This window comes from Melospiza georgiana, chromosome 6 (genome assembly GCF_028018845.1).
Source record: "Melospiza georgiana isolate bMelGeo1 chromosome 6, bMelGeo1.pri, whole genome shotgun sequence".
Lineage (NCBI taxonomy): Eukaryota > Metazoa > Chordata > Aves > Passeriformes > Passerellidae > Melospiza > Melospiza georgiana.
The window spans coordinates 7,681,588-7,704,265 of NC_080435.1; the positions used below are offsets into that span (position 1 = coordinate 7,681,588).

A 22,678-nucleotide genomic window follows, 5' to 3' on the forward strand; every position below is an offset into this window, starting at 1 on the left:
GGCGGCAGCGGCGGCGGGTGCCCGGCGGGGCGGCGGCGCTGGAGCCGAGGAGGCCGGGACCGACGTGGCCGGCCGGCGGAGGCGGAGCCGAGGGGCCGCCGGGCGGGGCAGGCCCGCGCCGAGCCGCGGCTGGATGGCAGCGGCGGCCCGGGGCACGGCGGCGGTGGCGCACGGTAACTGCGGCGGGCGGCCCGGGGGCGCAGCCGGGGGCGGGGGTGGCCGGGCCAGGCCGGCCGCTGCTGCGGTGCGAGGGGGGACGGCGGGGCCGGGTGCGGCAGCGCGGCTGAGCCTCGGCCGGCGGGACGGGGTGAGCGGGGACAGGCAGCGCCACACGCAGCGCAGCCGAGCCCGGCTCTGGAGGGGTCCGGCCCGCCCGAGCGAGGGACAACTTTGGGAAAGACGTGGCGGGGGGCGCCTGGCGGGGCCGCTGCTGCCGGCAGAGGTGCCCCGGCCCGGCGGGACCGTGGGCTGCGCGCTGCCCGCTCCGGGGCCGCGGCTGCCCCGGGCTCCCGGGGCCGCGTCCCGCCTCGCACCCGCCTTTGCCGCAGCTCGCCGGGGGAGCGGCGCCGGGCGGCTGCCGCTGCGGACGTGCCCGGGGCTGCGAGCGCCGTCCCCGCGGGACGCAGCCGAGAAAGTTTTAGAAGTCCCTCCTCTGGCAGCCGATGCCGCGGGAAGGTCTCGGCGCGGGGGCTGCCCCGCGGGACCGCGGAGCGGGAGGGCCGGGTCTGGCACAGGGACCCCGGGCCGCAGCCGGTGTGCCGCTCCAGAAAGGTGCGGGAGCAGCGCTCATTACTAATTCGGCCCGCGGCAAGCACGTCTCGGTTTGCATCGCTCAGCGTTCCTCTAATGGGAAACCCGCGCTGTGTGTCCCGTCCGCCGCGATGTGACAGACGGACGGTGACACGAGCGGGCCCGCCGCGTCAATCCCTGCGGTGAGAGCGGGGCCGGAGCCCGGCCCGGGCGAGGGCAGCGGGAGCGGGCCGGTCTGCCCGGCCTGTGCTTCGGGCTGCAGCGAGAGCGGGCTGGGAGGAGACACGTCCCAGCTAGCCCAGGGGGAATGAAGGCCATTGCCTGGTCCTCAAACTTCCCTCTCATCCTAGGGATGAAAGGATGCAGAATGGGGAAGGAGTCGCAGTCTCCCGAACTCCGTTAGTGTTCAGTCGGTTTTAAATGCCTTCCTTGGCAGCTCGGAGGTTTGCCCCGGGTCTGTAATCTCTTCTGATCTGCGACCCATTGTTTGTAATCCTGTGCATCCCCAACTTTTAGCTGCGCACGCTGTCATTTGCAGAAATGTGAGTCTAGTCTGTGCAGAGTGGTTTTTTATGAGAGGAATGGGGCAAAAGGGAAGGGTCCCACCAGAGCAGTGCATTCCTTAGAGATGGGCAGTGATTCAGAGAGAAGGGAGTGCTCAGGGAGTACTGGAGACCTTTTGTGCTTCTGCCGAGGTCAGGGTTTCCAGGAGGAATTCAAAACTCTCCACGGGGCTAATGGAGGGAGGTGGCTCATGCAGAGTTTTTTTGGCTGAAAATTATGCTTCCTCCCTGGAAAAAAAACTTTTTTCCATTCCATGCTCTTTTGCAACTGTAATACCAGGCAACTGGCTTCCAGGGAAAACACTGGTAAGAAAAGCATTTTCTTTTAATTTTTTTCCTTTCAACAACATCTGTAGTGTTATTATGTGGCAGTGAGCAACTGCGCTGAGAGAAGAAATTGTGTGGTCTGAGAAAGGAGAATGTTGAGAAAGAGAGTAATAGATAGAAGCATGGTCATTATGTCAGTGTTTCATTTTCTCTTTTCCAGTAGGTTTTTGCCTTGGCATTTTAATTTTGTCCATGTTTTCTCAGTCACTGCCTGCTTCAGAGAAGTTCAGTGAGCACTGTGAGGTAGGGGAGGCCCTGGGAGCCTCATGGATCTCCGGGCTTGGTGTGGAGCTTCCTCTGCCCCTGCTCAGGAGCATGTAAATGGCAAATTCTCATTCACTTGTTCTTTCTGGGCTGGGAAAAGCCTAATGGTTATTCCAGTCCTGAGGCTGTTGCAGGATGAGCTGAGCAGACCTGAATGCTCAGACACGTGGTGCTCTGGAGGGTGCTGCCCGTGGTCATGGTCACCAGGCTGTGAATCAGGCACAGCTGGGAGCTGTGATCCCAGACAGAGAATTGTCAAACCTGATACATAAATGACCTGCTGGCTATTTTTCTCCCAGAGTTGCATGCTCTTAAGTATGTGATAAACCCTACTTGAGAAAACACATCTCTAAACCTGTTTGTGTCTCTGCCTTGTGACCATGGATGTCTCTAACAGCCTGCTTTCTCTAGAAATTTCTCAAGACATTCTCTGACTGGGTTCCTGAAACAGATGTTGTTGTCTAAAATTAAGGGTAGATATAGACTTCCTCCACCCTTTGCAACTGTTTTGACAGGGTATTATTTTCCTCTAGAGCAGTTTTTTTTCCTATGACTACATCTTCACTGCTTATTTTCTTCCTCTTAAATAGGGGTAACCAGTTTGAATGTTTGAATTTAGAGACTTTGCTAATGTTCTAATGAGATGAAGAAGTGAGAAGCTTGTAGAGATAAAAAGTGCTGCTTTTTTTTTTTTTTTTTTTTAAGCAAGTGGTTATGATGTGTTAGGAATAAGGAAATGCTGGGAATATGCTCTAAACAGTTAGTTGGACACAAAGAGCAGTTCAGGTGTGTCCTGAACAATACACTCATAGTTTCTCATAGATGTTTTATAAACATAAGGAATTTATTGCATGAGATATGGGGTTGTTCCTGAGGCATGATGTAGTGATGGTCTGGCTGCACAGGAATAAAGAAATGTGCTGCTTTTTCCTCACGTGAGTAACAGCAGAATAAAGACCTGTGGACCACAGAAAGTTGAACGAACACTATAATGTGAGTTAGGGGAATCAGTTTTCTGCACTTTATACCCATTTGTTTTCCACCACCATCCCCTCTTTGAGGAACCTGCTCCCTTCTGAGGCTGGAAGAACAACATGAAGCCAAGTATGCAAACCTTTTTCAGAGTCCTGGACATAACCTTTGTCCTGTGTGCTACTGCATCTCAGTCTCTGAGACCCTTTCAGGTGTCCCTTGAGGCTTTTGTGGGTTGTGAGTGTGGAGAATGAAATGCAAGAAATCGACCTGTTGAATCAGTTGCAGTGTTTACTTTTCCAGATTGATTCTCAAAAGCTGTGAAATGTTACAGAAGAGATTTGTGCTGCTTCCCATCACTGCTGAGCTCTGTGTGTGTGTTGCTTCTTCATAGGCATGTACAGTTGTATTTATTCTGATTTATTTTTGGTGTATTCCTCACAAAGTTCTCAGTCATTTTATAGGTCTAATCCAATTATAAAAGATGAGGACATCCATCAGGCCCACTGCAGGGTTGGAAGGGATGGAGGCCTGAAGGACTTCAAAGAAGGGATCTAATCTTTGCAATAAAATGGTATCTGCATCAACTGTTTCTTTTTCTCAAAATCAAAATTAAAAAGCCAAACAAAAACAAACAAACAAAACCAAAACAAACCCCAAACAGAAAATAGTGCTGGAAATTCTGCATCCTAGATAATCAGTTTCGGTATATCCCCAGTTTGGCACTATATATATTTGTTTCTTCATCTTCAGGCTAATCTTGTTTACCATTTGAACTGGTGTGGACGAATAGTTGAGTACTTTCCCCCTTTCTTGTGACTCTTAATGTATGCAGGCTGTTCTGTTCCTTTGGTGTTATCTTTTTAAGACTAAACACACCCAGGTCCTTTGGTTGTTTTTCCAGGTCTCATGCTCTCTCCACTCTAGTTTTTGTTTCTTTCCACTGCAGTGTCTCAGATTTTTGCATGTGTTTTATGAGGAAGAATATGTGGGGCTGGATGTGGTCTGTTGGCTAAAGACTCACTCACCTATGTGACACCCACAGTGTGACTCCTACTATGTCCCAGGATAACTTTTACCCTTTTTGTAGCAACATAAGCCTGCTGGCTTGGAATTAATTTCTCAATCAGTGTGTGCTTTTTCTTTATGGCATGTTGCAGTTACTGTTCTGTCATTTGCATTCGATTTCACACCTGCCTCCCCAGCCCTTAGTGTACTGTTTTTTACTGATCCTTGCTGAAATTTGATAGTAGGTTGTAGGTAAGTGTGGGGTTCCTGCAGCCAGATCAAAACACTGCAATAAGATGCCGTGAAATCCTGAGCTGGTTTGAACTTGCTGTGTTGAGGGATTTTAGGTTTTTTTTGTTGTAAGAGAAAAGTGATAGCTTTAGTGGTCCTTGTTCAACTAGCCAAGTCTGTGTCTTCACTGACTCCTCCTTGCATCCCTGCTCCTGATGGTCACTGTGCTTGGAGATTGGTGTGCTCCTTCAGAGAAGCCATGGGACCCTGTCCCTTAATTTCTTTTTGATTGCTTTTGATTGCAGCTTGGCCTTCTTCCTGCAGTGTTTTTGTTCAGGGACTGAAATTGGCAATGGGCCATGAGTTTAAAAAAGCAGTTTTTCCTGCTCAGTTTGTTCTGATGCCTCTCACTGGTGGAGGCTGGTGTGAGCATGGAGAGGTGATGCTTCGGGAAGGAGGGGGGGACAAGGGGCAGCACTGCCCTTTTCATCCACGGCCTTAGATTGGCTCCAGCATCCTGAATTTCATCTTGAGAGTTTCAGGTTCCTTTCTATCTGGCTGTTACTTAATGCTTTGATATCTTTATCAATTTCTTATCTTATAGGTAACTACCAACTGATCATTTAATTTGATCAAGAGTCCTTCAGAGGATTGAAGTTACTGGTGTGTAACTTCTCCCACCTTTTTTTTTGCTTTTATAAAGGTAGGTGAGGCATGATGCTTCTCCAGCCTTCTTGTGGCCTTCCCATACTCCTGTAAATTTTCAAAGATGGTCACTGATGCTTCAGAGATTAGACTGGTTTCTTACATGCTTTTGGGTGAATGCTGTTTTTACCTCTCGAGCTGTTTTGTGAACATTAGTTAGGTCTGTCTTTTTCTAACCCACCCTTTCCTCCCATTTCCAAATTATTTTTGCTTGTCACGTTTCACTTTTTCTTCTGGAGATTGAAGGAACATTTGTACTTCCGCCTTTACATCATTTGCTTTCTTTCCCTCTTTGTCAATGACTGTAATTATCTTTATTTTTCTCTTCTAACATGCCCTCTTCTCCAGTTTTCGTGTGACTGCAGAGCTCTTACTAACAGCTGTGCTGATTTTGACTAAGAGACCATGTAATCCAGTATCCTTCTACAAAAGGATAAAATCAGGACAAGTAGATATGGTATTTTTCAAGAACACTTCCATTCTCCCACTCCTCTCATATCAGGGAATTTCTGAGCCTAATGTGATCTGTTTAACCCTTAACCATAAATAGATTTGTCTTTCTAGTACTTGTCCTGTCTTTAGATGAGTGCATGTAAAATTTTTCATCATTTTTGGAGAAGCACTATCTCACAACTTACCTACTGGTGAAGGGTCATATTTGTTTATTTTGAAGCTGACCCTCACTGGCTCAATATGGATGAATGCACTTGTGTCTGATGAGATGGTGAATAATCTATCCTGTTCCCCATCTTTTCACCACTCATGAGTTTACAGACCTCTGTTATGTTGCCTGTCTTGCATCCTAATTTGTTACAGGGGTGCTGTTCCATGCCAAAGAGAAGACTTACCTGGTAGCATCTCTGGTCAATACCTTTTGCTGAAGCCTTGGGATACTGAAGGGCAGGAACAAGGGTACTTGGAGTCCTTGTCCAGCCCATCTGAAGGGAAATAGTGAAAGCCTGATGCTTTCCCCAGATGTCTCATTTTCATGCCCCATTGACAAACAGCCTCTCTGCCCTTTAGTGCTGTGTTGAAATCAAGAAGAGTTTCAGGTGTTCCTCATGGATATTCATACCTGTGCTAAGACACTGAAGGGAGGGTGTGGTGTGGCCAAGGCTTTTCCTCTGGGATGGTGGAACAGAGGGTTGAACATGTTTTCACGTCTTCTTTCCCCTTATCTTTTCAGAGATTGGCCAGCCCGGCTGAGACCACTCAGCAATGACAAAACAAAAACTCCTGTTTGATGGGGCGCTCTCCTTGTTGCTGATCGCGGCCTGTGAAGCTCAGCAGCTCCCGAGGAGTCATGTTGCTGCCAGTTCTGGTTCTGTGTGTGACAAGGAGACAGACTCTTGGGGACACCTGTTGAGCAGCGAGCGGCTGGATGCTTGGATCTGTTCCCTCATCGGTTCCTTCATGGTGGGGCTGAGCGGGGTCTTCCCCTTGCTGGTGATCCCCCTTGAGACGGGAGCTGCGCTGCGCTCCGAAGGTGAATCTGCCAGCTGCGTTGGCCTTTCTGAAGCCAAATGTCCTGGGATGTGACAGCAGCACAGTGGTGAACAGGACCTTGTCACAGAAATGTTGTTCTCTAAAATAAAAAGTCTGGGTTTGGTGCTTTAATGAATTTAATGAACCTGTGAATTTAAAAGGGAGTCCTTTGACAAATGTAAGCCCTGGATTGAGCTTGTACAAAGAGTGCTGTTTTCCACCCTGCTTGATTCAGGACCCACACACTACTGTCCCAACCAAGTGCTGCCAGGACTTTTTCTTGCACTCCATTTGGTTTGTGCTCTCTCTTTCGAAAGCTTGCTTTGCAGATGCTTCCAGTTTGGGTTTCTTCATGCAGAAATCTCAGCTGGAGATGTCTTGGTTCCTAGCTGAGTAGTGATCAGGTTTTTTCTTCTTGTTTCTTTTTTTAGCTGGGTCACAGCGTTTGAAGCAGTTGTTGAGTTTTGCAATTGGTGGACTGCTGGGAAATGTGTTTCTCCACCTGCTTCCTGAAGCCTGGGCCTACACGTGCAGTGCAACAACAGGTATGAGAGCCTTATGTGCCTGGAAGCAGCTTGTGCTGTGCCTGTTTTGAGTCTGTTCTGCCTTGAAAGCCCAAGACCAGCCAGTCTGGGTCAGCCCAAAAACTGGTCTAGGCTGGTATCCTTTTTCAAGTAATATATAAAAGCAAATGCCTAGGGAATGATATGAGAATAAAAACCCACACGTGTAATACTTCATTTTTGTATTCAGCAATCCTCCAAAGACTTTGAAATTAGAGGCTTCCTCAGTTTGCCATGGTTTCTTTATGTTTAGTACCTTAGAATGGTTTTCTTGTTTATTGAGTTTTCCTATCATGTCTTGGACTCCTGTAAATCTCTGTTGATTTTCCTTTGTTCCTTCTGTAAGGAAAGGGAATGCTTCTTTAAGCTGATGGGAGGTTATGGTTGTGTATGTGGTGTGGTACATGAACATGTTCACCATCTTAGTTGGGGATTGGGTGCACCTTTTTTACAAATCTGTCCCTATGACAGTGTTACTCCTAGAACCTCTTTCTTGGCACTAACTGGGGCCCATCCCTCTGTTGGATGATTTATGGGAGCTTATATGTTGCAGTCTTTGCTCCATGACAAATCATTGTCTACAGTGCCACCATTAAGACTGGAGGATGAGGCAGGGGAGGAAGAAGAAAATGGAGGTGACAGAAAGTTGTGTTTGCCAGCAAACTAAACACTGAGTTGGTATAGAACTTTTGGGATCAGTGTAGCTCCTTCATCCCTCAAATAGCCAGGGTTGCTGAAACCTATAATGTTTGTATGCTGAAACCTATAGTGTTTGCTGTCTGCTTCAGCAAATTGATATCATAGAAGGCAAGTGCTGCTGCATCCCACCTGTTGAGAAACCAGAAGTCATTTTCCTGCTGAAAATGTGAGAGAGGGAAGATGATGCCCTGAGTTTCCCAGACTTTCTTGCACCTATGTCCTGGGGTTTCAAATCTGCCAGGTCTTTAGTGCTCTTCTTCATCACAGCAGTAGCAAAACCTCCCGTACTTTTTTTCACCCTTTCTACAGTAGTTCCCAAATTACTCTGTCCTCCTGCTCAAGCTTGTTTGCTTCTGCCAGACTGTCCTGAAGTGTAAAGGTTTCCTTGACCCATGCAAGTCCTGGTACAGAGTCGTTCTGTTCTTCCATTGCAATGCAGTTTCCAGTTCTGGCAGTGAGACTGAATGAATTGTTATCTCACAAGCTTGGCTGTAATTGAAAAGCAAGTTTGTAGCTTTAGGCTTAATAACTTGCTGAGGTGTGGCAGAAAGGGGAAGGTGAGTTTCTAACTCCACTAATGGCAGAATTCATGTCAGGGCTTGCTTCTCAGTAGGTACAGCTGCTGGATTTTTGTTGATGTAATATTCACTTGCCTCTGGAGCTCAGGGAAATTCCCAGTGTTGTCAGGAAATATTCTGGGTTGAGCTGATGTGGAAAAAGGGATAGTAGCTCTCACTCTGAGGGTCTTGAGATGATGAGATCTGTTAGATCAAGAATGGGCAAGTTAAACTAATCTGTTTTGAGATGTGTTTACTCCTCCTACCTTGCAGGGAGTTTTTCCACTGTCTTTTTTTTTTTTTCCCTTGGAAATGTGTGAAAAGCTATGTATTTAATAGAGACATGAAGATTTCTCTTTTGTCCTTCAGGAGAAGGGCAGAGCTTTCAGCAGCAGAAGCTTCTGGGTCTCTGGGTGATCATTGGTTTCCTGACCTTCCTGGTGCTAGAGAAGATCTTCCTAGAGAAAGAGGAGGAGTATCCTGGTGTGGTAAGTTAGCAGCCTAAGGCAGGGGAGTACTCTTATATTTGAAGCTCTGTACTAAATACCTCATCTGCCCTATCTGACAGTGTCAGGAATTATCCTGTAGCTGTGAGTACCTTGTCATTGCCCTTTGGGAGATTTTTGCCACTTCTTTGCCACTGGTCCGTAGGAGTAGATTTCATCTTCAGGCTTTTGTTTTGTGGTTTTAACTGAGATTTCTCACTTCTGGTTTGGTTTTGTTCTTTATGTGGTAAGTGTAAAAGAAAGCTCCTGTTCTGTGGGGGCTGGGAGCTGTAGCACTCTGCAAACCAGACTTTTGCTCAAGTAAGCTTTGAGGGGTGACAGTTTGCTGATGCATGTTCCATGGACCCATCATGACTCATTCTCTTTCTGGATCCTCAGTCAGGACAAAGGCCAGCCTACTTGAAGATGTTTCTTCTTGGTTATGTCCTGGACCAGGTGTTTGTTTGGGTGACTTTTTGTGGTAGAAGGAATTTGTGACTGGCCAGCTAATCCTAAGTTCAAAGGAGTCACCCAGCTGCAAAGGGGAGATGTAGATGAGGTAGCAGAGGATAATTCCAGGACAGAGGAGAATACCTAGTCTTCAGAGATCTGCACAACTCCTAGTTGCAGCTCCTTTAGACTGTTCAGTCCTTGCTGTGCCATGACTTTTGAGAGGTGAACCTGTAGGTCAGGCACTACATAAGAGCAATTAGGTGTAAACTTTGACTCAATGTGAGACTTCAATGCCCGAACTTCATCTTCTCATTTAGAGAGAGGCTGAAATCCTAGATAAATATTTTGTTGTTTGGAAGGTGATGATCCCAGCTATAGAATAATTCTGTAGGCTTAGTTGTTCTGATGCCCTGGGGAGAGCAAGACTCTTTTCCCCATCTCCTGCCCAGGTGGAGTTGTATTTCTCTGGGCAGCAGCTACAATCAGGAGGCACAGGCTCAGTCCCTTATCTTTCTAGTGGAACTTGGCTCATGCCAAGGGACTGTGACTCCAATTCCTCCCCTTTCTATTTCTCTTGAGGATTGAGAGGTGTTAGCTCTTGTTATCTTTCAGGGCAGATGTCACAATGGTCTCTGAATCTGTCTCAGTTCTGGCAGTTGTTATTAAACTGGGGTGTCAAACTTGCTGAGTCACATTGTAAGGACAAAAGGATTAAGGGTGAAGGCTGGTTTTCTGATCCTGATTCATGCTCATTCATCACTGAAAAAAAAATCAGTGACAAGTTTGTTTCCCCTAATTTAGGACTGTGATTCCAAAGCACCATCTGGAAAGATTCCCAATGGAAGTGGCTGCCCCCTGTCCAAGGGGTCCTGTCAGTCCCAAAGAGCACGAGCTCAGTGTAATGGCTCTTCTCTCCAGTCTGGTCCAAAAAACAACAGAATCAAGGTAAGAGGCACACAAACTCACCTTCACTTCTTAGTCAGGAATTGTCTGTGGAAAGACTGTGCTTGAGTGGGGAACTCGGCATTTGAGTTGTGCTTAATTTTACTCTGTCAAGGTGTGTCCTGGTCACAGCAGGGAAGAAATAGCAGACTTGGAGAAAATCTGCACTGCAGCTTATGTGGAAGAGGAAAAATCAATATTATAAAGGCACAAGTATGATGATGTGCATTTGGGCTGAATTCTGTTACCAAAATACAGAATTTCATGTTTTATTACTCTGTATTTTACAGTTAATATGTCTTTATTTGCTTAATTTTTTGCACCATGATTTCTCTGTTCTCCACTGCCTGGATTGTACCAATTCTGAGTTGCACTCTTCCTTTTAAGGCACCTTTTGGAAGTGTTTTCACACCTTTAGGAAGTGTCTTGAAGCTAACCAGTGTAGAATTTAAAAGTTCCATTTCTCAGATTATCAGTTTACCTGCTCCAAAAAGGACTTCTTGTCCACTTCTGTCTCCAAACCTGTATTTCCCATTACTTCCTTTGCACTGGATCTCATATGACCTCACAGTGCGCCTATTCAAGGAGCTAAACAGGCAAAGAATTTGCTTGTCTACACCCACACACCCACCTCCCACCCCCTGGTCTATTTCTCTCCTAACTTAACTTCTTGAATCAGCTTGGCATGCAGACAGGCAGCCTGTAGTGCTGGGATAAGGGAGATCAGCAGGCTCATAGCACTGGAGGTGGAGGAAGAGTCCTGCACCACGGGGAAGTGGATAACCTCTACATTGGCTTTGCTTCCTGTTCCATGTTACTATCTTTGTACTGTGGAAAACCCTTTTTTGGGTGAGCATTACAAGAGAGAGAGTAAACAACCACTTTGGTGAAGGAGGACCTGCAATTTGAGTTTGAAAGCTCATAAAAATGTGCAAGATTGTATGGGAGTAACTATGGACAGAAAGTGTGCTTCATGAACTAGTTCAAAGCTGGATATGTGGTCAGGCAGAGGCTCTTCAGTCTTTCTGTTTTAAATTTGTTTTGCTATAACTTTATAGCTCTTCCTACAGAACATGAAAGTTATGCTGAGGTCACTGAGTATTTTTGACATCTGTCACATTCATGTAATTTGTACATAACACTGTAAGGTGCCACGTGGTTGTTTCTAGAGGTGGTAGTAGTGAAGACACCAGTATTACTGGGTTATGAAACATTGTGCCCTAATTTTGGAAGGGTTTATATAAGGAACTATAGACTACTGATTTCAAGTAGAAATGAAACACAGATAGATGATACAATTGCTCAGGGCACATGGTCCTAATATAAAAAATAATCATGTAATTAATGCTAATTGATATGATTTATGTAAGATAAATGCATTCTTATCAACCAGACATTTTTCCTGCCTCTTATTCAGGCATAAAGTTGTTTAATAAAGGTCATGACAAATGTATATAAAACACAACTTTCTCCCCCATTCTAATCAAGGAGCTAATACTAGCTGTATTAAAAATGTGTTATTCGATGTTATCAAAAGGAGCTGGTTTAATGCAGCCCCCCTCAAATCTGTTTGGGTTATTATTTTTCCAAGTTATTATTTATAAAAATAGTATATCTTCACATTTGCAGGTACTGCGTTACATAAATGGCACATTGTGACTGCGTGAAGTCAGTGATAGCAGCTAAACTGAGTAACTTCATCAGAAAAAAGTGCTGAATTTTTAACAGGTTTTGATACATGCAATTATAAGGAATAGATTAAGGAGACCTCAGATCCTATTTACAAGATAGAGTTCGTTTCTAGTTAGTCAATGCATTGGAAAAACACATGAGGATTACAGTAGGAAATTTTCTGAGCACATTCTTCCCTCATGGTGCTACAGCCAGAAGGATGAGTGAGTAGGAAATAATATGTAAGAGGAGAGGTGAGAGTTCCTCTTTCTGTATATCAGTAGTGAAACAGCTATCTGGCTTTTTCCAGTAGTGCTGTTCCAAGTATGCAAAATACTACTAATAGTTTGTAAAGGAGCCCAGAAAGAGATGAAATAATATTTTAAGTTGGCAATACATGATAAGTGGCTTTCTTTAGTTTAGCTCTGTAGTCATGGCAGATCAAGGGTGGCTTAGAGTATACAAATACCCAGAGAGGAATGACTAAATTTGAATAGTTACAGCTGTAGCAAACAGTAGTAGTCTAGAACTTAGAGACAGCTCTCTAACTGAGGGTAGCTTGCCAGTGGCCCAATTTGCCTTAGAGACAGCAGATTTTTTTTGTGACTTGTGAGCTGCAAGCTGTGGTTTAAGCTACTCTCTACAGAGTACATGATAGGTTAACAAACAATTTTGTGCACAAATTAAATTAAGTTCTTTCAGTTGTGTTATATGGAAGGTTTAGGCAACCTTCTAACTTTAAAATCCTGACACATCTGTTCAATTTTGCAGATGGTTGTTGATATGCATGAGTTAGAAACTTAAGACTTAATGGGTGTAGTTTTAACTTTTTACCTTCTGATCTTTTAATCTGAATATTTTAATAGTCTTCCTGGTAGGGTGGAAATTATCAAACCTACCAAGATACTCCTGCGTTGTTAGCCTGTTTCCTTAGGCAACAACATAAGCAGTCATTCCATCTGTCTGTCCATCTGTTCTGCCCTTCATTTTCAATAACTTTTGAACCTATAATTAATTTTCCTTGTGTTCAGGAGAGGTCGGAATCTTGAGGGTGATCAGATTTCTGCAAGTTCCATAAAAATCAGTGACAGTAGAGGGGGAAGGCAAAGGGATGCCCTGTTGAAAGCTGCAGCTGGGGACAGGGGGTGCCACACCATGTGTGCTGGGCAGGGCACCTGCAGGGAAGTGGTGGTGCTGAGAGTGAGCAGAGCAGCTACTCTGAAAGGAGTGAAATTCATAGCATGACAAAATTGCGATTCTTCTGTTCACTCAGAAACCCCTTTTTCTTCAGCAAACAAAAAGGGAAAGATACTATTGAAATGAACAAAGTCACCCTTCAGGACTTGATTATTAGTAAGTTGTAGTGAGTTGACTATTGTCCACATATATATATTAGAACTTCTGCTTTTTAGCTGCTGCTAGAATTTGTCCTAGCTTGAAAATGGCAGATGGGAGGTTTCCTTTGCATGCAGACATAGATCAGTTCTGTCCCTCATTGCAGCCTTATTCCCTCAACAGGTAAAAACATTGTGTACACTACTTTTGCCTTGCTTATTCTTTCTTTCTCCTTGTGATACATGGGGTCCTGGTTGATTTGTGAAAGTATGTTTTATTACACAGTGACATTAATTCTGAAGCATGAATATAAACACTTTATCTGGCTGTGCTCTTTATGAGCAACGAGAACATCCTATTAGGGATTCGCAGAATGTAAATGTCAGAGGCTCATAACTGTCAAATCAACCCAATTTATTTCTGAGCACTCCAAAGCTTTGCTTCTTTCAGTGACAGCTTTTGCCCAAGCCACTGACAACAAAAAGTCGTAATGCTTTAATCATGAAGCCTATTTTTTCCTCTATACAGTGATATGGGAAAGCATTTTTGTGTAAAACTTCTGTGAATAATTATTATTATCCTGTGGGGAAAACGCCATCACGTAAAAAAACATGAAAAGGAGAATTTTAGTCAAATTTGGCTGTCTAGGAATGAGAGCATGAAGAATGAGAAGTAAAACTGTTCCATTTTTGTGTCTGCCTGCATGCATTTATTTGGGTTTCCTTTCTTATAAAAGCATGCAGGGTTCTTTTTTGCATTCATTGTGGAGATGTTACTTAGCTTATTACTTAAAAGTGGGGTAGGCTTTGCTTAATTCTTAGTTTTTGCATTTAATCATGAGTGCACTTAAAAAAATTTAGAGGCTACAACGGTGCCCCAAGATGGTGCAGTAAAAATGCCCTGCAGAGAGGTGGTGCTTTGGAGAGAGAGATTTGACAGAAGGCTCCTGAGTTGTGGCATACAAATGACAGCAAGATGCCCCAAGCAGAGCTGGTAGAAACAGGGAACAGCACAAGACCAAAAGGAGCTAATGAAGTCCATCAGCACTTGTGGTTGTCTGGCTGAACTTTGGCATCTGATGCTGTGGTGAAGTAAGAGTTCCACAGTTTCCAGACAGTGTCTCCACTCGTTGGATACTGCCCTGTGTCTGGAGTTCTTGCAGTCCAGAGATGGCCTGATACATGGGCTAACTCCTGGTTTGATAATAATTTAAACTGAAGTCCCATATAGTGAAGTGCAGTATCTCAGGACCAACATGCAGTAGGTTTTGTTAAATATGATGGAAAAAACCCAAAAACCTGTGAACTAAAGAGCTGGGGTGGTACCCTTGTAAATTACTTTAGGTCAAATACTCAGATTTTGTCAGGAGATGACCCTAGTTAGAATGATAGGGAATTTTAACTTGGAGATGGACTTGTGAGGATGACAGCTGCTTTATGCTTATAATTTTAAGAAATGTGTTTATATGTAAATGCTGATACATGCTATCCAGCCTTCTAGTAGGTGGATTTTTGGTGACTGTCATCACTATCTTCTCTTTTGATTCTTTGTTAAGGGAAAGCAAACCCACAAGCACGAACTTTTTTGGTACAATGTTGGAAGATTTATTTAGTTATAGAAAGCAATTCCAGCAGCATTTGTTCTGTTGCATTGTTCTTGCCAGCTTTTGAAGAGGAGATATTTAACAGTTGGATATTAAAGTACATGACTTGAAAACAAGATCAAGTCATATTTGAAGCCAGTCACCTGTGTAAATTAGTCAGTGTTACCTAAAATTGGTTCAACTTAGAATTAAATATATTCTTGTATTTTGGCTTTCTTCTTTTTCTGTTTCTAGAGCTCTTCATCATTTGCTTACAGTAATTATTCTAATCTCAGACAATACTTGCCTGCCCTAAAAGTTATTTTACTCTAAAACCAAAAATTACATTTAGTTTTTACTGAATCACTGACACAGTTCAAGATTTTCAGCAGAAGCATTGTGCTCTGTCCTTCCCATCTGATTGTGACTGCATCACCCATGTCTAAGCTGTTTTTTTTGTCTTCTTACATCTCTCCCTTTATCAAGGCTCTTCCTTCTCTTTGCAGATTAGTGGATACCTCAATCTGCTGGCCAACACCATTGATAACTTCACACATGGCCTGGCAGTAGCAGCCAGCTTCCTGGTTAGCAGAAAGGTAAGGTTTCTGTGCCCAGCTGTATATTGAAATGGAGAGGTCTTATCTCAAGTACGATACAACGTGCAAAACAGCCAAAAATGCAAGGAGTTCCTTCCTATTTGCTAGAATTTTCTGAGAAAAAGCAGGCTACAGTAAAGCCCAACCCTGTCCTGATCCTCTGATGCAGAGCTTCTTTGAACTGGAGACACATTAGTCATTTGTACTGGCATTAGGGGATGGATTAGCTCATCTACCCTCATCGACTCAAAAGACAGTCCAGAAATAACATGATGAGGATGGTCACCTCAGAAACTGGGACATAGACAAGGCAGAGATGTGTATTGCATTTTTGCTTTTGTCTTCAACACTGATGGACTGTGGTGGTCCATTTCCCTGAGCTGGACCACCATGACTGTGAGAATGATAAACTCCCAGTCAGCCCTGCACTGATGGGGTATCTGCTGCTCCAGCTCTAAGTGTATGGGACCTGATGAGATTCATCCAAGAATACTGGAATTGTTTCCTAATCTATTTCTCTCTGCTGCAGGTTGGGTTCCTAACCACAATGGCCATTCTCCTGCATGAAATCCCACACGAGGTGAGAGGGCTTTGTATCCTGCCATGTGAGGGGGATTACACTGTGCTTCATCTACTAAGAGGAGCTCTGGGTCTGGTTAACATCTTGTCTTCTTGAAGGCTGCTCCCTCTGGGGAGACTGACAACGTTGAAAACCAGGAACAGTCTTAAAGCACTGGCCTTGTTGTGAATGACCTTTGTAACTGGGAATTTGGTATTCAAGTTCATTAACTGTCAGCTCTTGGTTTTCTTAGGTTGGAGACTTCGCAATCCTACTTCGGGCTGGCTTTGACCGCTGGAGTGCAGCCAAGATGCAGCTTTCCACAGCTCTGGGGGGAATTCTAGGAGCCTGCTTTGCAATATGTGCTCAGTCACCAAAAGGAGCAGGTAAGGTTCCCTGGGACCTCTGTAGAAATGGGAGAGGAGGCAGTGCTTTTCATCCTTCTGTATCTTCTTTCCCTTCTGTTTTGTGTCCCATGGCTCTGTCTCAGTAATAACTGAAGCTTTCTGTATTTGTGCAGGAGAAACAGTAGCCTGGATCCTCCCTTTCACTTCTGGAGGATTTCTGTACATTGCCTTGGTAAATGTTGTGCCTGATCTCCTGGAGGAAAAGAATCCTTGGTAAGTGCTCCCTCCTGTTCTTCTGCAGCAATTCATGCTGCCAGGGGGCAGGGATATAACCCTTCCCTGTGCCTCTTCTGGAAGTGTGTGAATGCCAGCTTCCCAAATCCTATGGACAAGGCTGTAATCAAAATAGACTGCTTGCTATCTATTGCATTTGTGGGACTAAAAAGACCCTCTGTAAAAGAGAGCTTTCACCTGGGTGAGTCCCAGAGATTGTGCCGGCACAGCATGCAGCAGGGCCAGCTAGAGCAAATTCCTGGGAAACATGTCCAGTAAAGACACCACTGCCCAGTCTGTTTTCAGATTCCAGTACATACTGGTGAGGGACTGTCTGAACCAGGGCCTCACAGAGGCGTATATGTCTGATAACCACATGTGAATCTATCCTTCCATGCGTCTCTCTCTGACCCTATCCATTAATTCACACCTCTGCAACCTCCTTTTGGCAGCAGTTTGCAGAGTTTGACTCTACTGTTAAGTGATGCTTCTTATTATTTGGTTTTTACACTCTTGTGTATTGATTTTTTTATTTGGTTTCAATGTGTTGCTGTGTGAGTAGAAAAATAATAGTTTGCTTCTCTTTATCACTCAGCATTTCATAGTCTGTCATTGTATTCCACCTCAGACATCTCTCTTCTGCACTGGTCTCTATATTCCAATGTATTTGGGTATTCCTTGTGTATTATTTTAGTTTCTTGCAGTCTAATTAAGGCTGTAGCAGGTCCAATCCAGCTGTTCCACAGTAAAGGCCCTCTCAGATCTGCTGCCAGAGCTGCTCCTGAATGTTCCCTCCTATTTTAGTTGTAATTAGACAAGTAACTTCAGTAGTTTAAATAAGATGCCTTGGTTCACCTAGTTAGTTATGACTGAAACAGTGCTCAAAAAACCAGCTCCACAGTTCTCTCTGAGGAGGTAGGAACTTGGTGGAGAAATGTTAATTTGGGTTGGTAACCTCTTGTGTTGGCAGAGGTTGTTGGCAGAATATGCAGAAGTGGGAGGTACACAGTCACTTCAATCCAACATAAACCCGAGACAGTGCTAAAAGAATGGCCAAATTTGTTGGCTTTTTTTTTTATTTCTGTAACTGTAGTGGTTAGCTGGATGAGGTCCCTAAAGTGTCTGTGCACATGCTGTATAAGTGCTGGTTTCCTCGTGAGTGAAAGGCCATGAATATGTATCTGAATGGCTGCATGACTGAATCAGCTTGAATTGATTTGGAAGCCTGGAGTTGGGCCTTGCAGCTGAGTGGAGCAAGTCCATACCAGTTTATAGACAACTCCTTTGCTGGGGGTACTGGGAAGGTCTTCTCATCTGTGTTAGTGACTTCATACAGCTGCTGTGTTCTCCACGTGGTAAATTGGAAAAGGCAAACAACAAATCATTGGAGAGCTTTGTGCAGCTGCCTATGGGGATTGGTTTATGGCTCCTTCTAATTTTGCTGTTTCTTTCCCAGGAATTCCCTGCAACAAATTCTGCTCCTGTGTACGGGCATTACAGTCATGGTGCTACTCGCGCTCACAACCGAGTGACCTCTGCGCAGACCTCATGATGCCTCCCAGAGCCACCACAGTGACTCTGAGCTTTACAAAGCAATAAGGAACACTAATGTTACTTCCCACGTGTGTGCGCGCAGATCTGGCTGCTAGTATGAGAAGCGGGTGACAGAGAGGTCTGGCTGTGCAAGACTTCATTCCCTGGCTCTCCTATCCCTGTTCTGCTAAAATCCACACATGAGGGCTTCTGTTCTTTTTTTTGTTTGGTTGGTTTTTATGGAGCAAAAGATACACTGGGCAGAAACTAACTGAATGACTGCTCCACTATGAGTGAATGATGTTTCATTTGGTCCATTCTGATGGAACTGCACCTCCCAAGCTCTTGCGTGAAAACAGCAGAGGTGATTCCTGTAGCTAATGAAGATAAAGGATTTTTCTTACCACTTTAAGGGCTGGAGGCAGAACAGGCATGACAAAGCTTTAGCCAGAACTCCCTACCCATGAGAAGTTGATGGTGCTATGAGATAGAGGGGAAGAGACCCTTTCCAACTTGATCTCCAGCTGTTCATTGACACCACTTGTTCCTAAAGGTAGTATTGGCCTCAGCAGTCCAGCTCTTTTGGTCTATTTTGTTTACATTGAAATTGAGCCAAAAGCTTGAGGCACTTTAGGGTAGGTCACTACAATTAAATGACTCAGCTTGGAGATTACTTGCCTCAGCCCTAACCACTCCAGAAGCCAGCACAGCCCAACTGTTTATCAGATAAATGATCAGTAAATGTTTCTTCAATTGCCAGCTACCAGCTCGCTCATGTCTGAAGGGAAAGCCATGTAGCTGCTGTGACTGAGCTCCCTCTCCTCATAACCATTAGCTGAACATGCTTCTGAGCCTGCTCATGAGACCTGATTCATGCACCATCTGCCCCACACCGTCTTTCAGAGCTTTCTTGAGGTGTAGCATGTTAGACCTGCCCAGCAGGCTGCAGTCCCCCTAGACTGTCATGGCAGAGGTGCTTGAACACTACAGCCTGGTCAGCAGCTGATAACTCCTGGTTAGCTTTTCCTCTGTTCAGTGTAGACTATTTAGGAGCATGCTGTAGATGGCAGCCTATTTCTGGGGTTTTTACCTCACAGTGGAGTTCATCTGTTGAGGATGAATGAATAAGAAATAATACTGACAGCTTTTAGATGGGAAGGTTGAAACTGCTGGTGAAAATATTTTTAAGTAAGGTGAGAAAGGGATTTGAAAGGGTGACAATAAGTATGCTTTAAGAGGAGTTTTCTGTTATGTGATGCCTGGGATAAAATCTTTGGCAATTTGAGACCCATAAAAATTAATAAAATTTCTAGTACTTTCCTCCATCCCAGCTCATAGGGCTGACCAGGCCATAATTCCACAGGGATGTTTTATGCCACAGAGATGTTTTAATGCCACAGAGATGTGCCCAATTACTAGATCATCCCTTCCGTAGAACTCAGCTTTGCTTAAATTTGTTTTAAAACAGGTCTAATTGAACTAAAAGAGTTACTGAACACAAAACAGGTGCCACAGTGTGATTTACACCAACTTGGCTCAGTCTTATAACAGCTTTTGTGAAGCAGTACAGCTCTCCAGTCTGCCCAGGGCCTTACCAAGAGAACTCGTGCCTTGAGAGGGCAGTTAAGGTCAGAGCAGCAAGGCAGGTGTACTGCCCACAGCAGAGGCACCACTTCCTAAGAGATTCCTGAACTGTTGACACAGTTCTTTTTTATGACAGCTCCTGTCCTACTTTTCAGTGAGTGCTGGAGAGCTCATGCTTGCAGTTCTGTCTGCCCAGGAACTGCTGTCTGAATTTTTTTCAGCTTTCCTTTCCCTGAACTTACATTAGTAACTAGTTTCACTGCAGCAAGGAGGGAGGCTTAGTGCAATTGTTTATTCCTCTTTACAAAGTTGCCTTCCTGTGCCAGCTACTCCATCATTCAATTGTCATGAGGTCTGAAGGTAGCATCCATTTCCTGCTTTCCTGGAAGGATGATTAATCCAGTTATCCTGCAGGGACTGGAGGAGTCTTCCAACCCTCTGGTTCTACTTTTGGGGGTTCCTTCTGCCCAGGGACTGCAGCTAAGCAGACCCTGTAACAGGGCTCTGGAGGAAGCAGGCTTGCACAGAAAGTTGTGCCTGCTGTTCCTCAAGATGCCTTTCCCAAAATAAGGCTGGCATTTAAGTTGAGGCATTGCCAGGTGAGTGCCCATGAGTTGGCGTTGTTGCATCAGCACTGAGCCTTGCCAAGACTGAAAACCACAGTCAGGATTTTATACTCAGCGTTCAGGAATGTGAAGTGGATGACACTGAACAAAGAATTTCTGAGCTGTTTTTCTTGGCTGCTGTCACAGGCATGGATAGTCTGTGGTTCTTGGGAAGATACCCTGGTAGGAGGTAGCATGGGGTTGTGGGAGGGAGGGAGGGGTTCAGTAGATTTCTACTGCATCAGCCCTGGGGCTGAGGATTGAGAGCCTTGGGAGGAAATGGAGCATCACTCCACCACATTTGTCACTTTTGGAAATGCAGAGAGAATTGTATTTTCTAGCTCTATTTTTTCAGCTGCTCTTATGCATTTTCTCCCTTCATCTGTATTGGTCTGCTCTGCTTGGAGACAATAGAGATGAAATAAATGGTTTTCCATGTTGGTTTGTGTTGTTGGATTATTTTATTTTGTTGGTTTAGTTGTTTTTTTGTTTTTTTGGGTTTTTTTTAAGTTCCTACTTTCCTTTGATTTAAAAATTCAATTTAAATTTCATTTGAATTACACAGACATATCTCTGGGTTAGTCTAGAGCAGTTTGGACTCTGGGTTAATGTCAGACTTTCCCCAGACTTACACAGCTGAAAGAAAAAGTTCTATTCCAGTTTCTTCTCTCTGCTGCCATGGAACTGTTGTCCAGGAGCAGTGTGGTAGAATCATAATTCTTGAGTGCTGCTCTGAGTTCCCTGAAAAGCATAATCAAATATTTTCAGGGAAAGCTTGCATGGTAACTTTACTGTTCAGAGAGTTTTGTAATCATACTTGACTGTAATCAGTTATTTTTTAAAATCAAAGAACCTCAAGGCCTGTCTGGTTTCAGTTAACAATAAGCTGGATACCTGCCATGTCAGGTATCATGAAAGGTTTTGTGGCCATGTCAGGTGCCATCATGAAAGGTTTTGTGTTCCAATTGCCCTGAAAGGACTAAGAGGAAATTCTCTACCCTTCAAAAACATGGGTTCAGAAAATGTCTTATCCCACCCTTCATTTGGAAGATTTTCAGCTATAAATGGTGCATTTATATCTCTTCTTACCCAAAGTCTTCTGTAAAAGGAAGGAAAACCACAACCCAAGAGCTGGAAGAAGATGAAAGTAGGTAGGTGATCAAGGGCATAGTGTCACAGTCTGTGGATTTTGCCAGTGATCTACATTTTGGAATCTCTGTCCCTGGATTTACTACACTGCTCTTGGGCTGTGCTGGAATTCCTGCCCTTAGGACTGTGCTATGAGCCTTTCTCCCTCATCCCTTTTTCCTTCTCAAAAGTAATCAAAATTATCATGAATTAATCAGCTATCTGTTTGACAGGCTCTGGGAATGATGGCTCTGACACAATTGCAGTAGCACAGAAAGGAGAACAATTAGAGTTTATTTAATTCATGGGAACCTTCTACGATGATGGTGTTGCTGAAGCCCCTGTCTTTTGAAACTGTATCCAGAGCAGTTCACATGGAGAGTAAGGTGACATAATAGGATTGCAGACTTAGGAAATGTGACTATTTGGATCTTTCCAGGAAAGAGCTATTACAATTGAAGGATTTTTTCCATGTTAGCTAGAGCAGTGATTGTATTTGAAAATTATTTTTCATTCTTGCTATGGAAGACTTAATTTAGCTGGTATGTGTAAGAAAATTCTTTTGACAGCAGCCCTTTCAATTTTTCTGCCTTGAAGGCACCAGTGTGCAGCTGCATGGATGGTAATCCCATCTGTCCAGTGCAAACTGCGGAAGAGGATCATGCAGAAATGTGGTTAGAACAAGCTTTAGCTGTGGCTGCTGCATGTTTCCACCAGGCAGAGTGCTCAGGGGAGATCAGCAGTACCCTGTGCTGGGCAGTGCTGCTGGGAGAAGGGCTGGGGAGGGTGTTTAGGTTGTGCTCATTGTGGCCGAGAGACCAAGTGTCAAGGGGAAGGTGGTGGCAGGGAGAAAGGATCAGAATCTCCTACAGTTGAGCATTTGCTCCTGGGAACCAATTAAAACTAATTCTAACAAAAAACACCCGAAGCTGAGGATTTCAAAATTGGATTTTATATTAGTAGTTTAGGCATAGTATATTACTAGATCATTTTATCTGGAGGCCACAATTGATGAGACGATGCCCTAACAACTGGCTTTGGGGACTGACTGGTAGTGCTGCAGCTGGAGGAACAAGCCCTATACAACAAACGGGATCAGAAGGGATTTTGTGCCCCTAAAAATGCTGCATTTAACTAATGGCTCGGATTTAATCTGCTTCTCACTGCATAAAATAGATGGACATTTTTCTGGCCTTATTTTCCATTAACTGATAATGAAGGGTGTAGGAGAAGTCATAATCCAAAAGCCAACAAATGATGTTGCGGGTGGTGTTTGCATTTCGTGTAGATTTGAAAACCTGCTGGCTTCCGCGGCCTGAGCTGGGCTGGTCTCTGCCCTTCTGCCCCGGGCAAGCCAGCGGGACGGGCGTCTGCCAGGCCAGAGGAGGCCGCGGAAAGGCTCGGAGGGTCCGTTCACCCCTTCCTCCGGTCATCCATCCCCGGCAGCTGCCCGCGGCCACC

At 44.5% G+C, this 22,678-nt stretch overlaps 1 protein-coding gene across 2 annotated transcripts; it reads left to right on the forward strand.

The window, feature by feature from the left end:
* The first annotated feature begins 108 nt into the window (after nt 1-108).
* SLC39A13 (solute carrier family 39 member 13) lies at nt 109-20,311 on the forward strand. 2 transcript variants are annotated; one of them, XM_058027051.1, is made up of 10 exons: nt 109-173; nt 6,007-6,306; nt 6,737-6,850; nt 8,494-8,612; nt 9,864-10,007; nt 15,099-15,188; nt 15,718-15,768; nt 16,001-16,133; nt 16,268-16,367; nt 17,824-20,311. In XM_058027051.1, the coding sequence occupies exons 2-10, from the start codon at nt 6,039-6,041 to the stop codon at nt 17,897-17,899; spliced, it is 1,095 nt and encodes a 364-aa protein (XP_057883034.1). In that variant the 5' UTR covers nt 109-173; nt 6,007-6,038; the 3' UTR covers nt 17,900-20,311. The 2 variants fall into 2 exon arrangements, with proteins under 2 accessions (XP_057883034.1, XP_057883035.1); XM_058027052.1 differs by lacking the exon at nt 109-173 and adding an exon at nt 4,737-4,818.
* The last annotated feature ends 2,367 nt before the right edge of the window (nt 20,312-22,678 follow it).

Coding starts and splice junctions, on each gene's coding strand:
- SLC39A13 (XM_058027051.1), top strand. CDS start 6,039: ATGACAAAACAAAAACTCCTGTTTGATGGGGCGCTCTCCTTGTTGCTG. Junction 8,613..9,863: donor AGGAGGAGTATCCTGGTGTG/GTAAGTTAGCAG, acceptor CCCCTAATTTAG/GACTGTGATTCCAAAGCACC. Junction 15,769..16,000: donor TGCATGAAATCCCACACGAG/GTGAGAGGGCTT, acceptor TGGTTTTCTTAG/GTTGGAGACTTCGCAATCCT.